Below are 17,131 nucleotides of genomic sequence, written 5' to 3'. Positions count from 1 at the left end.
CAAATAACCTGCACGAGTCTAATTATAGGCAGAAATCATGTGTAATTTGAGGGAATAATGGCTGATTTTAAACCATGCAAAAATAAAAAAAACAGATGGGTGTATTGAACTATATAACTGTAGTATTTAAGTCTTAGGCAGCTTTTATAATGATACAACTTTTTAAAAAAGTAATAAATTTGTAATTCATTGCTTCCTGCAGTACAGAAATGACTTGTGGTAGTTTTATATGTTTTGGTCCTTCTCGGACACCTGAACCCTCGTGTTTTGCCATTGCATTCGCATCTTTAAAAAAAAAAAAAAAAAAATGCCCTCATGTAAACAGGCAAATCGCCTGTCATGAAAACAGGTACTGCAGCATTCACAATACCACCAAGTTAACCAGTTTAACCAGTTTTGCAGTGAGCTGTAAATTCACCTTCCTGTAATTAACATATATGTGAAAATAATGGAATCACCGACGTTTGTTTTGACCATCTGATGAGAGCGAGGCTTCCCCACCGTCTGCCTCCAACTCCCCCTGCTGATCAAACCACAGCGGCGACAATACAACTCCACATCCGCCAGAGAAAACAAATGACACACGAAGAAATACAGAAGCTACGGATCAACTCACGAGTTATTTTATTACACTACATGTGAAAACAAAGAAATATGTATAAAAAAATAAAGAAGATGAAGCTAAAACCATCATCCAATAACAACACTATCCTTCAAGTCCTTGGTGGGTCCTGCGCTGGCTGACGCCTTACTGTTTGTTGGCACAACAGAGAATGTGTCAAATGGAGATATATATATATGTATATTTATGCACGACTGGTACTTGATGGCACGCTCCTAATGCACAGAGTTTATGTGGAAAGGCATAAGAACATGGTGGGATACAGTAACATGACTGTATGAGGACAATCACAAGACCAGCCCACGTCGAGAAAACGGTTCGGTTAAGGCTCATGTCCTCGGCCAGAGTGGAAATGATGAAGTAACTAATCAGCTGGCAGTTGTTTGGGGGGAATATAGACGACGTCTCAAGTAAACAAAATCAGCACCTTAGATGAGTAAGTGTAACTATATCCCCTTCTCCTCGTCTTGACCTCCTGTAGTTGGATGTGCAAGTGAAACTGAGGGGGGGGGGGGGGGGGGCGACCTAAGTGTCCCAAGGGTGGAGGTTTTTCAGGAGTTTCCCAGCATGGCCATCCCACAGTCAGCCCCCGAGTCGGGGCAGGCCTCCAGCCGAGCCAGCCTGCTCTGCTCCAAGGCGATGGCCTCCGCCGAATGCTTGCATTTCTCCGACCCACACTGACAGGTGAAATACTTGCTCTTTATGTCCCAAAACCGGTCTCCGTAGTCGAACCTGAAGACGGAGAGACGATGAGACCGGGTCCCGACACAAAGTGCAAAACGACTGGAAACAAAGTGCATTTTCATCTCAGGAAGTTAAGTAGTGAAAAGGCCATATATCTTAGATTTATGACATGGCAAGCTTTCATCTCATCAATCATTGCAAAAATTGTTTTAATCAGAGGCCATAATTATCAAAGAGAAAATGTAAGAAAGACTTGAATCTTTTAGTTTATATGATATGAGGGAAAAATTAACATCATACCATAATGTGCTGCCCCAGTGTCTGATGAAGAACTTTTATCTGGTCTGTTCATTCAATTAACGCTTTTTTGTTTGAATAAAGTAATTATGTCACTTTTCAAACATACAGGCATTTCTTCCTGGAAGTTTTTTTTGGGGGGGGAAATTTCTATTACACAGTACTAATGTTAAGAACGTTTTATTATCTTTTAAGTGACCTGTCCAAAGCCAGTTGAGTAAACTCCCTGAACACTGCAGAGCAGAGCTCCACATCGTCACACACTGCTGAAAGGTTTAAGAATGACCGTTTAGCAGACTTTTATCAAGAAATCTAGAAGTTTTAGGGAACTTTCATGCCGGAAATGGTGAATTTTGTGTCTTTTTATTAATTTTTTTTTTTTAAATAAAAGGAATGTAACAGTGGTAATTCAGCCTGTGACGTCTCACCCCAGCTCCTGCCCACTGAGGATGTCCCTGGAGCTGAAGAAAGCGATGCGGGGGAATCGGAGGTCCTGGTGCAGCATGAACACGCGCACTGGGATGAGGTTCGGGTCACACAGGTGGTTGATGAAGCGGCTGATGTTGCCGTAGTAACGGGCGTCGATGCAGTACACCTCTCCGTCCTACGCGGGGAAGTGAAAGAGACGGTTTAGCTGAACTGGACACGGCAGAGGGAGGCGGCCCAGCCGTCCGTCACGTCCGTTTCACCTTGTTGTCCAGGTCAAACAGGTAGGAGTCGTCTTCCCTGACGTCCGCCTCCGCGTCCGAGATCAGCTCGCCAACATATCTGCGTAGAAGAGAAAAGGAAGCGTAAACGTCAAACCGTTCACGTGAGCGCAGCTTAATACTGGACAGGTTTGTCGTTGTTGTTTTTTTCTCACTCGCAGATGAAGCTTCCCTGAGGGATGTCCTGCAGAGCTCGGACTCCCCAGCCCATCTTCTCTGTCCTGTAGAGCTGCAGACGAACTCTGCAGGGGGAGAGAGAGGAAATCACGGCAAGTCAGAAACGCTTCACCGTCCCTGCAGCATAGAACTAATAGAACTTAGTATGACAGAACAAATAGAGAAATGCAGAATAATAAAAATAAGAAATTGCAAGAGAAGATGTTTGACTGCAGCAAGTATATGATGAGTACAATGATGTTAGAAGCGTCGTGCTTGTACTATTTGTATTGATATTGGATGCCATTGGGCTCATGCAGCAGCTGTCGGTAGAAAACCACACGTCACGCGACACACGTACTTGATGCCTGCCTGGACGACTCGGTTCTTGCATGACCGGTAACAAGAACACGCCATGTTGCACTCAAATATTAGCGGAGGCTCGATTTTGTTGAATTCTTGAAGTAGCCGCTGATCCTGAGAACAAAAAAAAACAACAACAATGAATTCTGGTCTTTGGCTTCACTGAACCACTGAGTGGACCTGTTTTCAATTAGTTTGATGTTGCCGGCCGTACAGGAGACGTATTATTGCTATAAGTGTCTGAACAACCTTCACGGGCAGAGAAAAGGAGGACATTTGTGTAATTAACAAAACACTTCTGCTTTAAATGTTGCATAAATTGACATAAACAGGTGCGTTTTGCTCCTTTCGCTTTCTTGCTGAAGGTTACTGCATACATCACCTGATGGATGTTCTAAAATTGTAATCCAATAAAATACGACCCATAAAAAGAATGACAACGGACATATTAGGCCGGGGTACCTTGAGCATTTTTTTTTTTTTTTTTACGTGAAAAATAAAGCATCGTCAACCACGAGAGATGAACAGCATCTCAGATGTGTCAATAACATTTTTGACCACTTGCATGAAATTCAGTGAAGGAATACATCCCATTTATGTGGATTATGAATCATAAAATAAATGGGATTTCCGTCAGTTTAAAATGTGTCCTACAGATTTCATAATACACAAATAAAACTTAATGGGAATATTTTTTTTTATTTTGTGATATTAAAACTACGGCGGAAATGGAAAATATGGTGAAAAAAATCCCGAGACGTGAATCGTTTCCCTTTCAAGTATTTCAATAATGACTCAAACCAGCAAATGATATGTTTTTTTTTCCACAAGCAGGTTTATTCGAGTAACATCGATGGTGCGGCTTTTAAAAAGTCCTTTACCTTGTCGTACCAGCAGCGGATGCTGAGCTGTCCGCACAGACAGTTGCTGGATGAACAGTCGTCCGTGCAGCTGCAGTGCTGAAGACGAGAAGAAGACAAGAAAAAGATCCAGCTGCTCTTTTTTCACCCCCCATAAAAAAAAAAAAAAAAATCTATTTTCTTTGTGTGAAAAGTGAAGCCACAATGAGCTCACCTGTAAGTGTGTGATGTTCCGATCTATGTTCATCGCTGACGTTTCACAGTTCTCCGAAACGTACTTGTAGTCTGAGGGACAGCCCTCGTCGTCCACGGCGTTCACACAGGGAATCGGCACGTTCTCGTAACCCTGAGCGATGTCGCTGAGCACAGCAGGGTTTCGTCAAACAACGGAGACGTAGACGTTATGAACGTCGAGATAAAACTCGTCTTCAGCGCCACTGTAAAGGCACAAAGCATGAAACCCACCTGCAGATGATTCTCTCTGTCCGGAGCATGCGGTTGGTGATCCCCCTGCGCAGCTTCCTGTTGATCTGAAGCGACACCCACACCGGAGTGTCGGCCCGGGCCAGGGAGAGCGGCGTGTCTCCCTCCCTGTTCATGACGTCGATGTCGGCGCCTCTGGACAGAAACAACCTGCAGACAGAACACAGGGAGGCAAAACAACGTGTTGGATCTAACAGGATCCGTAACTGTTGGAGTGAACCGTTACTCATGTAGCTCGGGGGTTTACATTTTTATTTATTTATTTGAGCAGTATACATTCTGCTCAAAAGGAGTCGGCTGAAGCAAGAATCTTATGAGAGCCGACCCGCAAATTCAGTGCAATAAAAAGTACATTTTACACATTTTATAAAAAGAATAAAACATCAACAAAAAAGAACTTGTTACATTTCAAACGACTATATCAACACACACACACACACACACACACACACACACACACACACACACACACACACACACACACACACACACACACACACACACACACACACACACACACACACACACACACACACACACAAGTTGATCCTACTCCTTCAATGCTTGTCCTACTTCTTCAAAAGTCTTTTATTTGTATATACATTTGAACAGGTTGATGTTTGGACATCGTTTTCAACTCCATCTCCAATTTGTTCCACAATTCTACACCATTAACCGTCGGGCTAAAACTTTTTCAGGGTTGTGTTTATGTTTCTGAGTCCTAAAGTTTAATTCCTCACGTGATTCCTAACGACCAGTACGATCTGGGAACCTTCTTTGTATTTGTCTTGGTAACAATCTGGTAACTTGCTTTATATCACATGTGTACTGCTCGGAACTCAACAATGCAAATCCACCAAAAAATGGATTTTAACTTGAACTCTTGCCATGCTAGATGCTGCGTCCGACTCCTCGTTGCGCGACTTCAAACGGGGCCGGCGTGTGTCATGTGGACTTACGTGACGCACTCCAGGTAGCCCTCCCTGGCGGCGATGTGCAGCGGCGTGTCTCCGTGGACGTTGACCGAGGCGAGGGAGCAGCCGGAGTTCAGCACCAGCTCGGCGATGTCCACGTTGCCGGCGTACGCCGCCCAGTGGAGACACACGTTCAGCTCCTGGGGGGGGGGGAGAAAGAAATGACGTGTTTTGTTGCTTTGCATCAACGATCACGGAAGAACGATCAATTCGACAGAACAGTGAATTTAGTCGTGACTCTAAAAATAGCTGATATTATACAATTCACTGTGAACTAGCTATACAAAGAAACTTGCAATTAAATTTAAGTTTAAAATGCAGATTTAAAAATGTCTTTATTCTCGTAGGATTTTGAATTATGGATGTAAATATTTAACCCAAAGTGATTTTTCTCATTTAATTTTGTCATCAGTGATTTCTCTCCCATTAATTTGAAAACTATTTCTGTTCTCTGTTAATTCTTTAGTTTCACATCCGTCCACTTTAATTCTTCCATCTTTGTGGTACAACTTCCTCAAATCCTTCTGAAAGGTCAATAATTTCAGTTTGTTCTTTTGATTCACTTCTTCTAACATTAATGAGTTTTTACTTGTAATTATATTTAATGTTTTGTTTTCCACACTGTTCATAAGGTGGTTCGGTTCCTCGGTAACAAACACGACAAGTTTGACTCAGGTGAAGATTAGTTGAGCAGGAATGGACTAAACTCATAAACTCGCTCAGGATTACTGTTGAAAAAGTTACTTGTTTGGTCAGTTATTTTGACTCACATGAGCGTTTACTTTATGAAATCAAAGCAGAGATATCTGGACATTGACGCGTTAGATTACGATAACTGGTTTCCTCCAGTGGCTCTTCACCGACCTTGTCGTTGATGGTGACGTCGGCGCCTCGATTCAGCAGCGACTTGATCACGTCCACATGCTTGTGCTCCGCCGCCCAGATGATCGGCGTCCAGCCGCCGCTGTCCTGGAACCGCGGCGAGAGAAAGACTTCAAACCGAAGTTCACGAACAGCCAAATCCCCCGACAGACAGATAAGATGAACTTGGAACCAGCTGATGTTGATGTTTTCATTCTAACCTTAAAGTCCTAGTGAAATGAAAATTCGACCTCCAAAACACTCTGGCTGTCGCTTCTGGGATCCTTTTTATGCTAACTGACCGAAAGGTAAAATGTTAAAACACGACAATCTGCGAGAAAATAGCCGATAAACAGCGGCATTTTCGCTGCTGGGCGGAGCTTCTGACAATAATAGAGTGATGTCAGGAGTTGTGCACATGCCCAAGTTGTGTTTACATTATGGAGGATCAGAGTTTTGACCACGAAGAGGATGAATTTAACCAGATTTCATCATCATGGTCATTTCAAATCCAGTGATTGATGAAGAAGACACAGAAGGTGGTTCTGCCATCGGTGACCCCATCTGGAACATGTTTGAGGAAGCAGAAGACGCTTCGTCCTCCATTCGTCCTCGTCTCCTCGCCTCAGCAGCCGCCAGTTTTCACCTTTGAGGCTTTGAGGCTCCTGACTTTTGGCAGAACGAGCGGCTTCCTGGATCCAACACGTCGAAGCACTTTTCCGACTGCGGAATTAGTGAAGATGAGTCCAGGTATTACTTGATCGTCTACTAGCCGTGCGAACTAATGGCTCCCGCTAGCCGCTCCCGCCGCCCTCCTCCTTTTCTCCTCTCTCGGTCTCTTCCAGGCTCAATCTTTCATCAAGGCTCATAAAACGCCGACTATAACTTCAAAACACTGTAAAAACTTGGATATTTAAGAGGAAACAAGCCGATATAAACACAACAGATGGAGATCTGCACAACTCTTGACGTCAGGCTCACGAAGAAGGATTCCCCCGACTTCCTCGGCTGGAGATTCAAAATTCAAATAACTTTGTTATGCGACAACAGTGGTGGGGCAGAGTCGGAGGAACCTTAGAAGTAGTACCCCAATTATCGTTTTTTTCAAAGTAGTGTTTTACATTTCACTAGGATTTTAAAGGAGCATTTTCATCTATTTAGACACAAAAATGCAGAATCAACAGAGCTTTTTTTTTTTTTTTTTCTTTATCGCCCTGTGACCATAAGTGTATAGATGGATGGCTGAACTGTTAATCGACACAACAGGAAGAGACTGGCAAGATCTCCAGAAAGCAGTCACACTGACGGCCCAAAAAGAGAAATTTCACCTCTTCCTTTACCTGCGCGTTGACATCAACCTGACCCGTCTCCAGGAGCATGTTGACGGTTTCCAGGTTCCCCAGTTTGGCTGCATGGTGGAGGCCGGTGTATCCATCCTCCTCCTGACCAACAGCAGCAGCATGAACACAGATGAATCCCACTTCACGCTCCGAAAAGGTTTGAGGGCTGGAGCTGCAGGACACTTACAGTGTGGTAGACGCAGGCGCCGCTCTGGATCAGGTAGCGAGCCACCTCGATGTGATTATTGATGATGGCTTCCAGCAGAGGAGTCCTCATGTCCTTGTCCTGTGCGTCTACCGGAGCACCGGCCTGCCAGAGAGGAGTCAAAACTGTGAGGATTATACTGATAATGAACCAGGGCTGAGGATGTTAATATAAAAACATGAAGCTGCAAAGGTTTCTCCATCTCGTGTGAAAAAAAAGATGATTATTTTTATGACTTTGCCACAAAAAATTAAAAAAAATTAAAAATTTACTCTCAGTCCATATTCTCCTGGGACCTGGTAGTTTTATATTTGACAGTCACCGCAATAACAATCCAATTTAATCATCTGTAATCTTCCAGCTTGTTGTTCTCTGGGCAACAGACAAGCAGCACCCTCTAGTGGCCCAACATGAAAACTACATCGTTTTCAGTGTTCCTGCTGTGTCCGTGTATACGCACATCATTTTCATGGAATGTAAATGCGGAACATCTCTGTAATGAAAACTCAAAAACGACGCGTCTTCACTTGAAATGTCGCGTAAATGAGGCCCGACGAACTGGACGACACAGAAAGTCTCACCTGCACCAGCATGTAGCAGACCTCCAGCAGACCCCGCTGAGCTGCAGCGTGGAGAGCCGAGCGCCTGTTCTGAGAGTCGGGCTGGTAGGTGGGATCGATGCCCTCCACTGTGACACACACACACACACACACACAGTCTATTTACATGGATTACATGGAAGCCACGAGAGGAAAAAGCGGTCCACCGCAGCAAAAAAACGTGCGTTTCAAAGAGTTAGTCGTCACTCACTCAGCATGAGCAGGACCCGCTGCACCTCTCCTTGCTTTGCAGCCGGGTAAAGCTGGCGAGGGTGGAACCTCAGCTTCTTCCTCCTGAAATGGAACGAGCGATAACCAGATCAGACCGAGTTTTCCACAGGGGAGGGACGTGAGTCCTTAAGAAAGATTGTTTTGTTTTTACTGTAATTTAACTGTTCACTGTGTGAATCTCCCAGACAAACGTCAAGATGGTGGAAGACATTTTGACTGGGTTGAACTTTTTGTTTTTTTACGAGATGTTTTGACATTAAATAATGCACATTTGAGACATTAATAGTATCTGTTAAAGAAAAAGTTTGGATTTGATTCTTCCACTCGGGTCATCTCAGCATTTTGTAACTTTCTCTACCTGTTACATGAATAAACGATAAGTATTTTAAGAGATCTACTTTTAGAGTTACTCTACCAAAAATAAATCTTTAAAATACACTTCCCATACTCGGCGACTGAGAACAGGTCACTTCTGCACAGAGGAGCAACAAATACACCCAAACAAGACCCTCGCTACTCACTCACACTAATTCCCAAATCGATCACAACAAAGTTAATATGTTTACAAACATCCGACTGTATTTATGTTTCGCTAACCGACGCCGGCGTCAGAAACCTGCCGCAAGGGTTTCTGGGATATCAAAGATGGCGTCACGGCAGCAAAACTATCAGCAATATTTGACTGATTCGGCAGAAAAAAGAAAAAAAAAGCCAGACTTTGTTTAAGAAAGAGGAAGAGAACAGTCTGAAACTGATCGTTGAATGTTTTTCAAGGTGTTTTTCCAAACCAGGGTTTGTTCTGTGAACTAGAGATGCTGAAGAAACGCGTAAAGATGAATTTCCTTCAGAAAGGTACTGATACTGTATTACAGAAGTACATCAACACCTCAAACTGGGTCCTAAATGTTGGGAATGTGGAGACAATAAAAAGTGTCCCACCTCTCAGTGTCCTGTGTGAGGATGGCTTTCTGCAGCGCCGCCCTGCTGGGCCCCGGCGGGAGTGCACTGGGGCTGATGGGCTTCCCGTTGGGCATGCAGAGAGAGGGGCCCACGCTGTCCACCCCCTCCTCCGTGGGGGGGGCGGTGGTGACGGTGACGGCGGAGGCCGCCGGCTGCTGAGGCTGCTGCTGCTGCTGCTCCAACGCCAGAGTCACCAGACCCTGACTGCGCATCCGAGCACTGCAGGGGCAGAGAAGAACATTTATCGTATTCAACCTGTCAAACAAAAGGCGCTGCAGACCAAACTTTAAACCTCAGGAAGTAAAGTCTTTTTTATCGAGGCCCGATTCCATTTTTTTTTTTTTAACCCAGCCGTTAGAAATAGGTGAATGTGTGTTATCGTAATCAACAACAGTATTTAGAATCTTAAGTTTGAAGAAAACAAAAGGGAAATACAAAATGTGCACATCGACATCCCTGATAATTACATTGTTTTCAACCTAACTCTTTAAATTAATGTGAAAACGATAATTGCCATGCAAGTTCCCATTTTGCTGAAGCTTGTTTTCATTAAACCTCAGGAAACTTGTGCAGAGGTAAAGTCTTTTAATCGAGGCCCAATTCCATTTTGTTTTTTTTAACCCAGCCGCTAGAAATAGGTTAATATGTGTGTTATCGTAATCAACAACAGTATTTAGAATCTGAAATTTTAAAGAAAACAAAAGGGAAATACAAAATTTACACATCGACATCCCTGATAATTCCATTTTTTTCAACCTAACTCTTTAAATTAATGTGAAAACAATAATTGCCATGCAATTTCCCATTGTGCTGAAGCTTGTTTTCATAAAATCTCGTAAAACTTTCCAGCAGTGTTACGAGATGAAATCAGATCTCAAAATAATTACATTTCGATTTAATTAAGTCAAACTGTAAAATACATTCCCTCTACTGGATCTCACCTGACGGGCCTCTCCGGCATCTTCCCGTCCTTGGTCGCCCCCCCCGTGGAGGCCGTGAGTGAGGGCGCGGTGGGGGCGGACGGGGGCAGAGACGGGGTGGTGGTGGAGGAGGCCGACATGGTGACGACCGTGGCGGCGGAGGCCGTGGCCGAGCTGAAGGAGGGGATGGTGACCTCCTGGGCCTCGGAGGCGTCCTCGCCGCAGTGGGGGCAGAACAGCATGCCGCCGCCGTTGGCCCTGCTGCGCCCACCGCCCAGCACCGTCACGCAGCCGCGGTGGAAGCGGTGGGCGATGCGCTGGTCCGGGCAGCACTCCAGGAACGTGCCCTGAAAGTGAAAGAAGGAAGAAGGACGTTGGAAGACACTTTTGCTCACCGACAAAATATTAAATGGGAGGTTTTTTTTTTTCTTTCCACTGGCTGATTTCTTCAAAAGCCCCGATGTGCTTTCTCTCAAGCTTTCCCACTCTCCGGGTACTTTTTCTTCTTTTTAAATGAACGCCACCAAGAAGAGAAAACGAAAACCTTTTAGCTGCAGGTATCAACCCTGCTCTGTGGAAATGGAATCACTGAAGCCTAAAATGACGTGCATTTGTTAAAAATTACAGGTTTTTTTGCTGATCAATTATAGGTATATTATAAGAAAGATTCAAGTTCATAAAGTTTCACTCGTATCGTATCCTTTTTTTTTAACAAATCTGTTTTTAAAGTTTGATTCAAATGAATTAATTTAATAAAAAATAAAAAATTCCATGTCGCTTCATTTGAACGACACTTTTCCGCCTCTTTGTGACACATCCACACAAACCATACAGCAAATTAAAAACAACGGCTGCACAGTTCGACGTGTCCCCCCCCCCCCCGTTAAAGCACGATGTTTGAACGCTTACCGCCAGGCAGAAGTATCCGCAGCCCGGGCAGCAGTGGTGCTTGACCATGTGTGAGCGGTGGACTTCACAGAGCACCATGAGGGCGACTCGGCTGGACGGCCGCATGGTTTCCCCCTTCACCGTGTGATTGGTGCAGGCCCGCAGCTTCAAGACACCGCAGAGACACAGCGTGCGTTGGTCAACGGGGACATTATCGGCCATCGAACCGTACGAACGTCGCCTCGATATCGAAAAGCAGCGGCGGGAGGACCGACCTCTCCGTTGACGCTCTCCGTGGCCATGCACTGCCGGCTGACCCTGTGGCCGCTGCCGTCCACCCGCGGAGCCTCCATCCTGCAGCTGCACAGCGGCAGCTCCTCCAGCCGCTCCGTGTCTCCGGCGTCGCTGCCCTCTGCAGGGAGGACGGGGATTTTAGCGCAAGGAGAAGAGACGTTAAGAGGCTCAGCTTCACCCGGAAACACAAGAAATGTCCTCAATTTGAAATCTGAGCAACTTCTGATGATTATTCCAAAAAATAGTCAACTTTTCTTTAATTTTTCTTTTTCTTAAATATTTTTTTCAATAACAAATAAAGTGAAAAATACTTAATTTTCTCCAAATGAAAAAATTAAAGTAAACATTTTTGAAAATGTGTTTGATTTCATCTTGATTTGCCAGTTTTAATCATTGCATCAATTATTTATCTTGAAAACTGTTTGTAACATGAGCATCAACTCATTTGTGCGAAATCAAGAAAGCAAATACAAATATTTAAAAATCAATCAATCCCATTTTTGAGGTGAAATCTTTAATGTATTTTCAGTTGATCCTTCATAATATTCTGCGGTGCACTGCAGAATATTAGCATTAACAAGGTAATCGTTATTTTAATCATTTCCACAGTCTCAATAAATAAATCAAAAGTGTGATAATGAAGGAGCGTGCCACAGAAAACTGGGAAAACAACTATTTAAATGTTAAAATTATAAAGAATAAACCCCAAAAAATACTGATATATTTTAAATATTTGAAGGTTTCACTGTTTGAATTTTAAAAATGTACCTTTCTTATGACCTTATGATGTATTTGGCTTCCTGAACAGTTAAAAAAAAAATCTTCTTGTTATACAATAAGCAGATTAAGGTGGCATATTTACGTGAAACCTACCGCCGTGAGGTGAAAGTGTCAGACTGTCGGCAGCAGCGATGTCCAAGGCGCCCAGAGGAACTTCGGTATAATCTGCAGTCCGTCCTGCTGAGGTCAAACCAGGAAAAAAACAAAACGTGGTCGTCCTGATCAGGGTTTAGAGCAGAGCAGGAAAATTACACGATGCTTAGTTTTTTTTTTTTTTTTAAGGTTTCTCTTTGTGTGTTATTGAAAATGAAATTAGAGGATGTGAACCACAGAACTGGGGAACAAAAGATAAGTGTTTGCTGGTAGCAAGCAAAAAAGCTATAACTAAGAAATGGTTATCCTTGGACATACCAACTTTAACATTATGGTGGGAAACCACATTGGAAATCTATAGGAGGGAAGAGTTGACTGCTTTGGTTAATGATAACATGGCTGGTTTGACGCATGTTGGGGTAAGTGGGTGATATACACCACTGCAAAAAGGCCCAATTACATACTCAAAATGTAGACTATGGTTAGTCTTTCTTTTCTCACTCTCATTTTTATTGTTGGTATCTTTTCTTTAATTGAGAATTAATTGTTATCTACTGGTCACTCCCTGCTCTACAATGTTCTGTATGTTTTATTGTGTCAAAATATAAAAACTCATAAAGAATTCAAAAAAAAGATGAAAATGAAATTAGTACCATGTCTATTTAAAAAAAAAAAAAAAACCTGCTGCTATTGGTATTGATCTTGCTTGCTGTGTGTATGAGAGCTAAAGAGGTGCAGCAGATTATTAAGATGAGTTTAAATGTCCGTTGTAACGCTGCTGTTTTGTACTGTGTGGCTGAGGCCTGCAGGAAAAAAATCCACAAGTAACTCGCATTTTCCCACTGTGGGGAGCTATTTGAGCCGCGGGATTCGAGTGTCGGGACTCCAGATGTGGCGGGATGTCATGTGACCGACCTCCCACCATCTCCACCACGCCAGCCGTGCTTCGGTCTTTGTCCTGATCCGACTCGTCGCCCTCCTTCCTCCTCTGGACGGCTCTCTGCGTTTCACTCTCTAAAATCTGCAACGAAATACAAAACACCACGTCTTTCTTTCTGAAAAGTTGTCAACACGTAAAATAAGAATGTAAACGCAGGCCAGTTGCACGTCTCTGCATTTGGCGCGTCACTTCTCCACACCGAGCTCATCCATCTGACCCTGATGGGGATTTTAAGAACTTTTTCACTTCTGTCAGTGCAGAACAAAATGTAACTTTGATCAAATGTAGTTACTTTGCTTCACTTTCACACCTGCTGTTTCTGTTCAGGTTTGAAAACTGCGACATTGTGAGTACAGGCGGCGTGTTTACAAGGCTGCAACCAGTTTCTCTTTGACAAATGTTTTTCTTTCACAATGTTGCTTCACCGTTTATTACATTTTATCTTTATAATATCCGATCACACATGGTTTTTATCTGTACAGACTGATGATGACGTATCAGCTTTAATGATTAAGCCCCACATTAATCACTGTTATTACAAGTCACCGATGAGTTGAAGTTATCTTACAAATCATTGATGACGCATTAAATCTGTTATGAGCTACGATGACCCCAAGATATTTGACATTAAAATGAAATCTTCAAGAACTTAGCTTAATTTAAATTGCTGCTTAATGTTGGTATAGAGAACATTTATGCCAGGAAACTCAACATTTGCTGCACACTTATCATGAAATATAAGAAGAGAAAATTACTGTCAATCATTTATTGTGCAGAAACGTGTGCAGGCTCGTAATCGACATGCTCACAGGTTAGTTGTTTAGAGAAAAGTTGTGAAACGTCACGACAACAAAAGTATGAAACTAAAGCGAGTGGATTAGAAGCACGAAGCTCAAAGGATCCATAGATTCACTCACATGGTCTGACATGATCACTGACCCCTCTATGTCTTTTGCTTGCTGCCTCATTTCTCCACCGTTTTCCAACTACAAAACAAAAGAAAGACCAGTTTAATGCACACGCCGCGGCATCGTGACATCACAGAGGGGAATCCAAAGGGAATCTAAGCGCCGCACCTTCTTTGAAGTGTGAATTTTCTCGCCCGCCTCCCCCTCAGACTTTTTCACGCAGCTGCTGTCCTTCGCCGTCGTTCTGTCGCTGAGCGACTCCGCCTTACTACGGAACAACTTTTCATCCTGAAAATTAAAGAGACTGACCCGTTTAGAGACGACCGCTGCAGGACGAACTTTTGATTGACCTCTTTTCAAATCAAAAGACAATTAAGACCTTGTTTTCTATCCTACTGAAGCTGTGAGGGTTAATTAGTATGCGGTGCTTGTAAAGGTATGCCCTTACCACAGTTTGTGCATTGTCAGCAGAGCCTTCAGCTTTCTCTGGTGTACTGTTCAATAAATGACCAAGTCTCCTTCTTTTTGCAGCTATTGGTTAAAATAAGCAAAAAAAACGGAATAGCATTAGTTTTAAAAATTTTTAAAAAGGCAGTCTGGCTCATTTTTAATTGAATTTTAATTGATTCATTTTATGAGCCAACTTGGTAAAAAAAAGTGTGTTTAATGGAACGGCGAACCTGATTCAGAGTCAGACAACAGGCCGGTGGCGGAGCCCGAGGGAGTCACAGATCCAGCAGGTGCTTCAACGTGACTTACCTGAAAAGCAGAAAACAATCAGGACACTGTCGTCAATATGATTTCCCCCTCAAATAAAAAGCTGTAGTTTCATTTACGCCACGTGGAGGGAAAAAAAAACATTTCGCCTGACTAAATCGTATGATTCCTTATTTGTTTTTGACAATTTTATATCCTATCTTGTGCTACCTTTCTCTTTTTTAGCTTTCAGATGATAACAACTAAGATGGAAAAACACATGAAAGAGTAACAGTATGCTGAATATAGACTATGTAAATAGAAAGTAAATGTGAAGTTCGATACAAATAAAATGTAATAATTGTTATTATCACTAGTATCGTATTATTATTATAGTTTCTCATTATTATAGTTTCTCATTATTATCACAATCGCCAATCGTAAACTCCTTTCTTACCTGGCCTATCGCAGGCCTGTTCATGGTCTTGCGGGCCCGGTGGATCTTGGGTGGAGCAGGGGACACAGATGGAGAAGGGGAAGTGGTGGCAGACGAGGACGTTGAGGATGAAGGGGTAGGTGGCAGGACGGATTTACTACTGCCCGGCCCAGAGACGCTCATCTTCGCCCGGCCAGGAGACAAGGCCGAAGACGTGGAAGGCGAGGTGGACAGCAAGGAGGACGTCGTAGATGAAAGGGCCTTTGCCGCATGTCCTGAAGGATGTGAAAAGCATTTAAACACCCGTTGACGCCACATTTCTATTCATAAAAGACAACATGTGTGTTTGAGTTAACTTAAAGCGCAGTTTTCTGAAAATGCCCTTTTTCATTCAACCTGTGATGATTGATTGTACGGAATATTCAGCTTCTGGCTGTAACATCTGGGAAAAGTAATCAGACACAGCAGACATTGTCAGCAAGTCTCACCTGCAGCAGGTTTGTTTGGTGAGGAGGAGACAGAGGTACATTTTTGTCCACTGTCTTCATCCTTCCTGGATTGCCGGGATGACAATGCAGAGGACATAATTCCTATAGACTCACTTTTGCTGGCAGCAGCAGATGATGTGGTGGAGGCTGCATTACCTGGCAAACATTTAGAGTTGTGAATTTTTTTTTTTTTTTTTAAACTACCAAATAAAAATCAGGTGTCATACAGAAACACCTGCATAAAGCAGCAGACTTACCTTCTTTTAACTGACTTGGTCCTGCAATGCATTCTGCCGGTGTGTCTGATTCGCCTTTTTGTTTGTCCTCCTGGCAGAAAACCAACAGCCATGCATCAATTATTCAGAAAAAGAAAACATGGATACCCAATAAAATAAGATTGAATAGAACTATAGCGTTTAAAACTAATAGTATGAGGCGTAATGACGACGTATAAAGTTCACCCTGTCGTAATACGTGTGGCCATTGAACTTGATGGCCACATATCGGATGAAATGAATTTTAATATTTTCCAATCACAAACTGAAAAATAACCTTGTATTGGTGGTATGTTGAACCAGTGTCAATCTGTGTGTCTGAATACAATTAAATCTGTAATACAAATCCCTTGGAAACTTTTGTAATCATATAATGGATGTATAACTGTCTTGACTTCGGGAAGAATCGTTGTCACGACTGACGTTGATCCTGAAACAAGAAACATTAGTTGCTCAACCAATGACAGCTCTTCTCTGTTGTGACTAAACAACCGCCAGAAATCGATCAGCTCCGTCACAGCAATGAACGGAAACCACCCACCTGACAGGAGTCCACAAAACACGATGATCTAAATCAACATCTCACTAAATAAAAGCCTAAATCACCGTTTTTCAGGCAAAAAAAAAAAAAATGTCACAGTTTGACTCAAATTTTGCTATAGAGCAAGTCCAGACTAACCATACGAAACACAAATCCTTTGAAATGTAGGGCAATAGCTATACGGGTGGTGTTAATGCCACTTATAGCAGATCATATCATCAACAGTGTGGGAACAAATATCCAGTTAACATGAAACTAATGCAGGCTAACGGCGTTAGCATTGTAGCATAGCCTGCAAAACAGAGCCATTTAACCCCCTTAAACGGAGCATTCCTGACGTGGCAGACCGTGGCTCTACAGCCGTGCTTTCGCTAAGGCCAGTTGAGCGTTTACATGCGAATAAACCGAAATAAATGACACGGCGGTGCCGTTTTTGCACTGCAGTGGATGTGCTACCTTTGTCGTTGCCTCGGATGCCGACATGTTTCCCAGTGAGCGTCGACGCACGTCGGCGCGATGGCGTCACGTCG

The 17,131-nt window shown here is 43.2% G+C and overlaps 1 protein-coding gene across 3 annotated transcripts; it reads right to left on the bottom strand.

Annotated features, from left to right (window-relative positions):
* Positions 1 to 704: 704 nt before the first annotated feature.
* Positions 705 to 17,077, bottom strand: ehmt2 (euchromatic histone-lysine N-methyltransferase 2). 3 transcript variants are annotated; one of them, XM_080515925.1, is made up of 28 exons: positions 17,058 to 17,077; positions 16,043 to 16,112; positions 15,786 to 15,941; positions 15,319 to 15,572; positions 14,846 to 14,924; positions 14,614 to 14,696; positions 14,334 to 14,453; positions 14,175 to 14,243; positions 13,233 to 13,338; positions 12,318 to 12,404; positions 11,426 to 11,562; positions 11,172 to 11,315; positions 10,284 to 10,609; positions 9,322 to 9,561; positions 8,363 to 8,445; positions 8,134 to 8,240; positions 7,535 to 7,657; positions 7,336 to 7,449; positions 6,011 to 6,115; positions 5,132 to 5,286; positions 4,155 to 4,322; positions 3,904 to 4,048; positions 3,711 to 3,788; positions 2,828 to 2,943; positions 2,466 to 2,552; positions 2,293 to 2,371; positions 2,032 to 2,207; positions 705 to 1,354 (listed from the first exon to the last, which is right to left on the bottom strand). In XM_080515925.1, exons 3-28 carry the CDS (start codon positions 15,880 to 15,882, stop codon positions 1,174 to 1,176), a joined length of 3,459 nt encoding a protein of 1,152 aa, XP_080372051.1. In that variant the 5' UTR covers positions 15,883 to 15,941; positions 16,043 to 16,112; positions 17,058 to 17,077; the 3' UTR covers positions 705 to 1,173. The 3 variants fall into 3 exon arrangements, with proteins under 3 accessions (XP_080372051.1, XP_080372053.1, XP_080372052.1); XM_080515927.1 differs by having other exon boundaries at positions 7,348 to 7,449; XM_080515926.1 differs by having other exon boundaries at positions 12,318 to 12,401.
* Positions 17,078 to 17,131: the final 54 nt, after the last annotated feature.

This window comes from Blennius ocellaris, assembly GCF_963422515.1.
Source record: "Blennius ocellaris genome assembly, chromosome: 20".
Classification (NCBI taxonomy): Eukaryota; Metazoa; Chordata; class Actinopteri; order Blenniiformes; family Blenniidae; genus Blennius; species Blennius ocellaris.
This window is presented reverse-complemented; position numbering and strand designations above follow the sequence as displayed.

Coding starts and splice junctions, on each gene's coding strand:
- ehmt2 (XM_080515925.1), bottom strand. CDS start 15,882: ATGTCCTCTGCATTGTCATCCCGGCAATCCAGGAAGGATGAAGACAGT. Junction 9,562..10,283: donor ATGCCGGAGAGGCCCGTCAG/GTGAGATCCAGT, acceptor CTGCCCCTGCAG/TGCTCGGATGCGCAGTCAGG. Junction 4,323..5,131: donor GGCTACCTGGAGTGCGTCAC/GTAAGTCCACAT, acceptor TTCTGTCTGCAG/GTTGTTTCTGTCCAGAGGCG.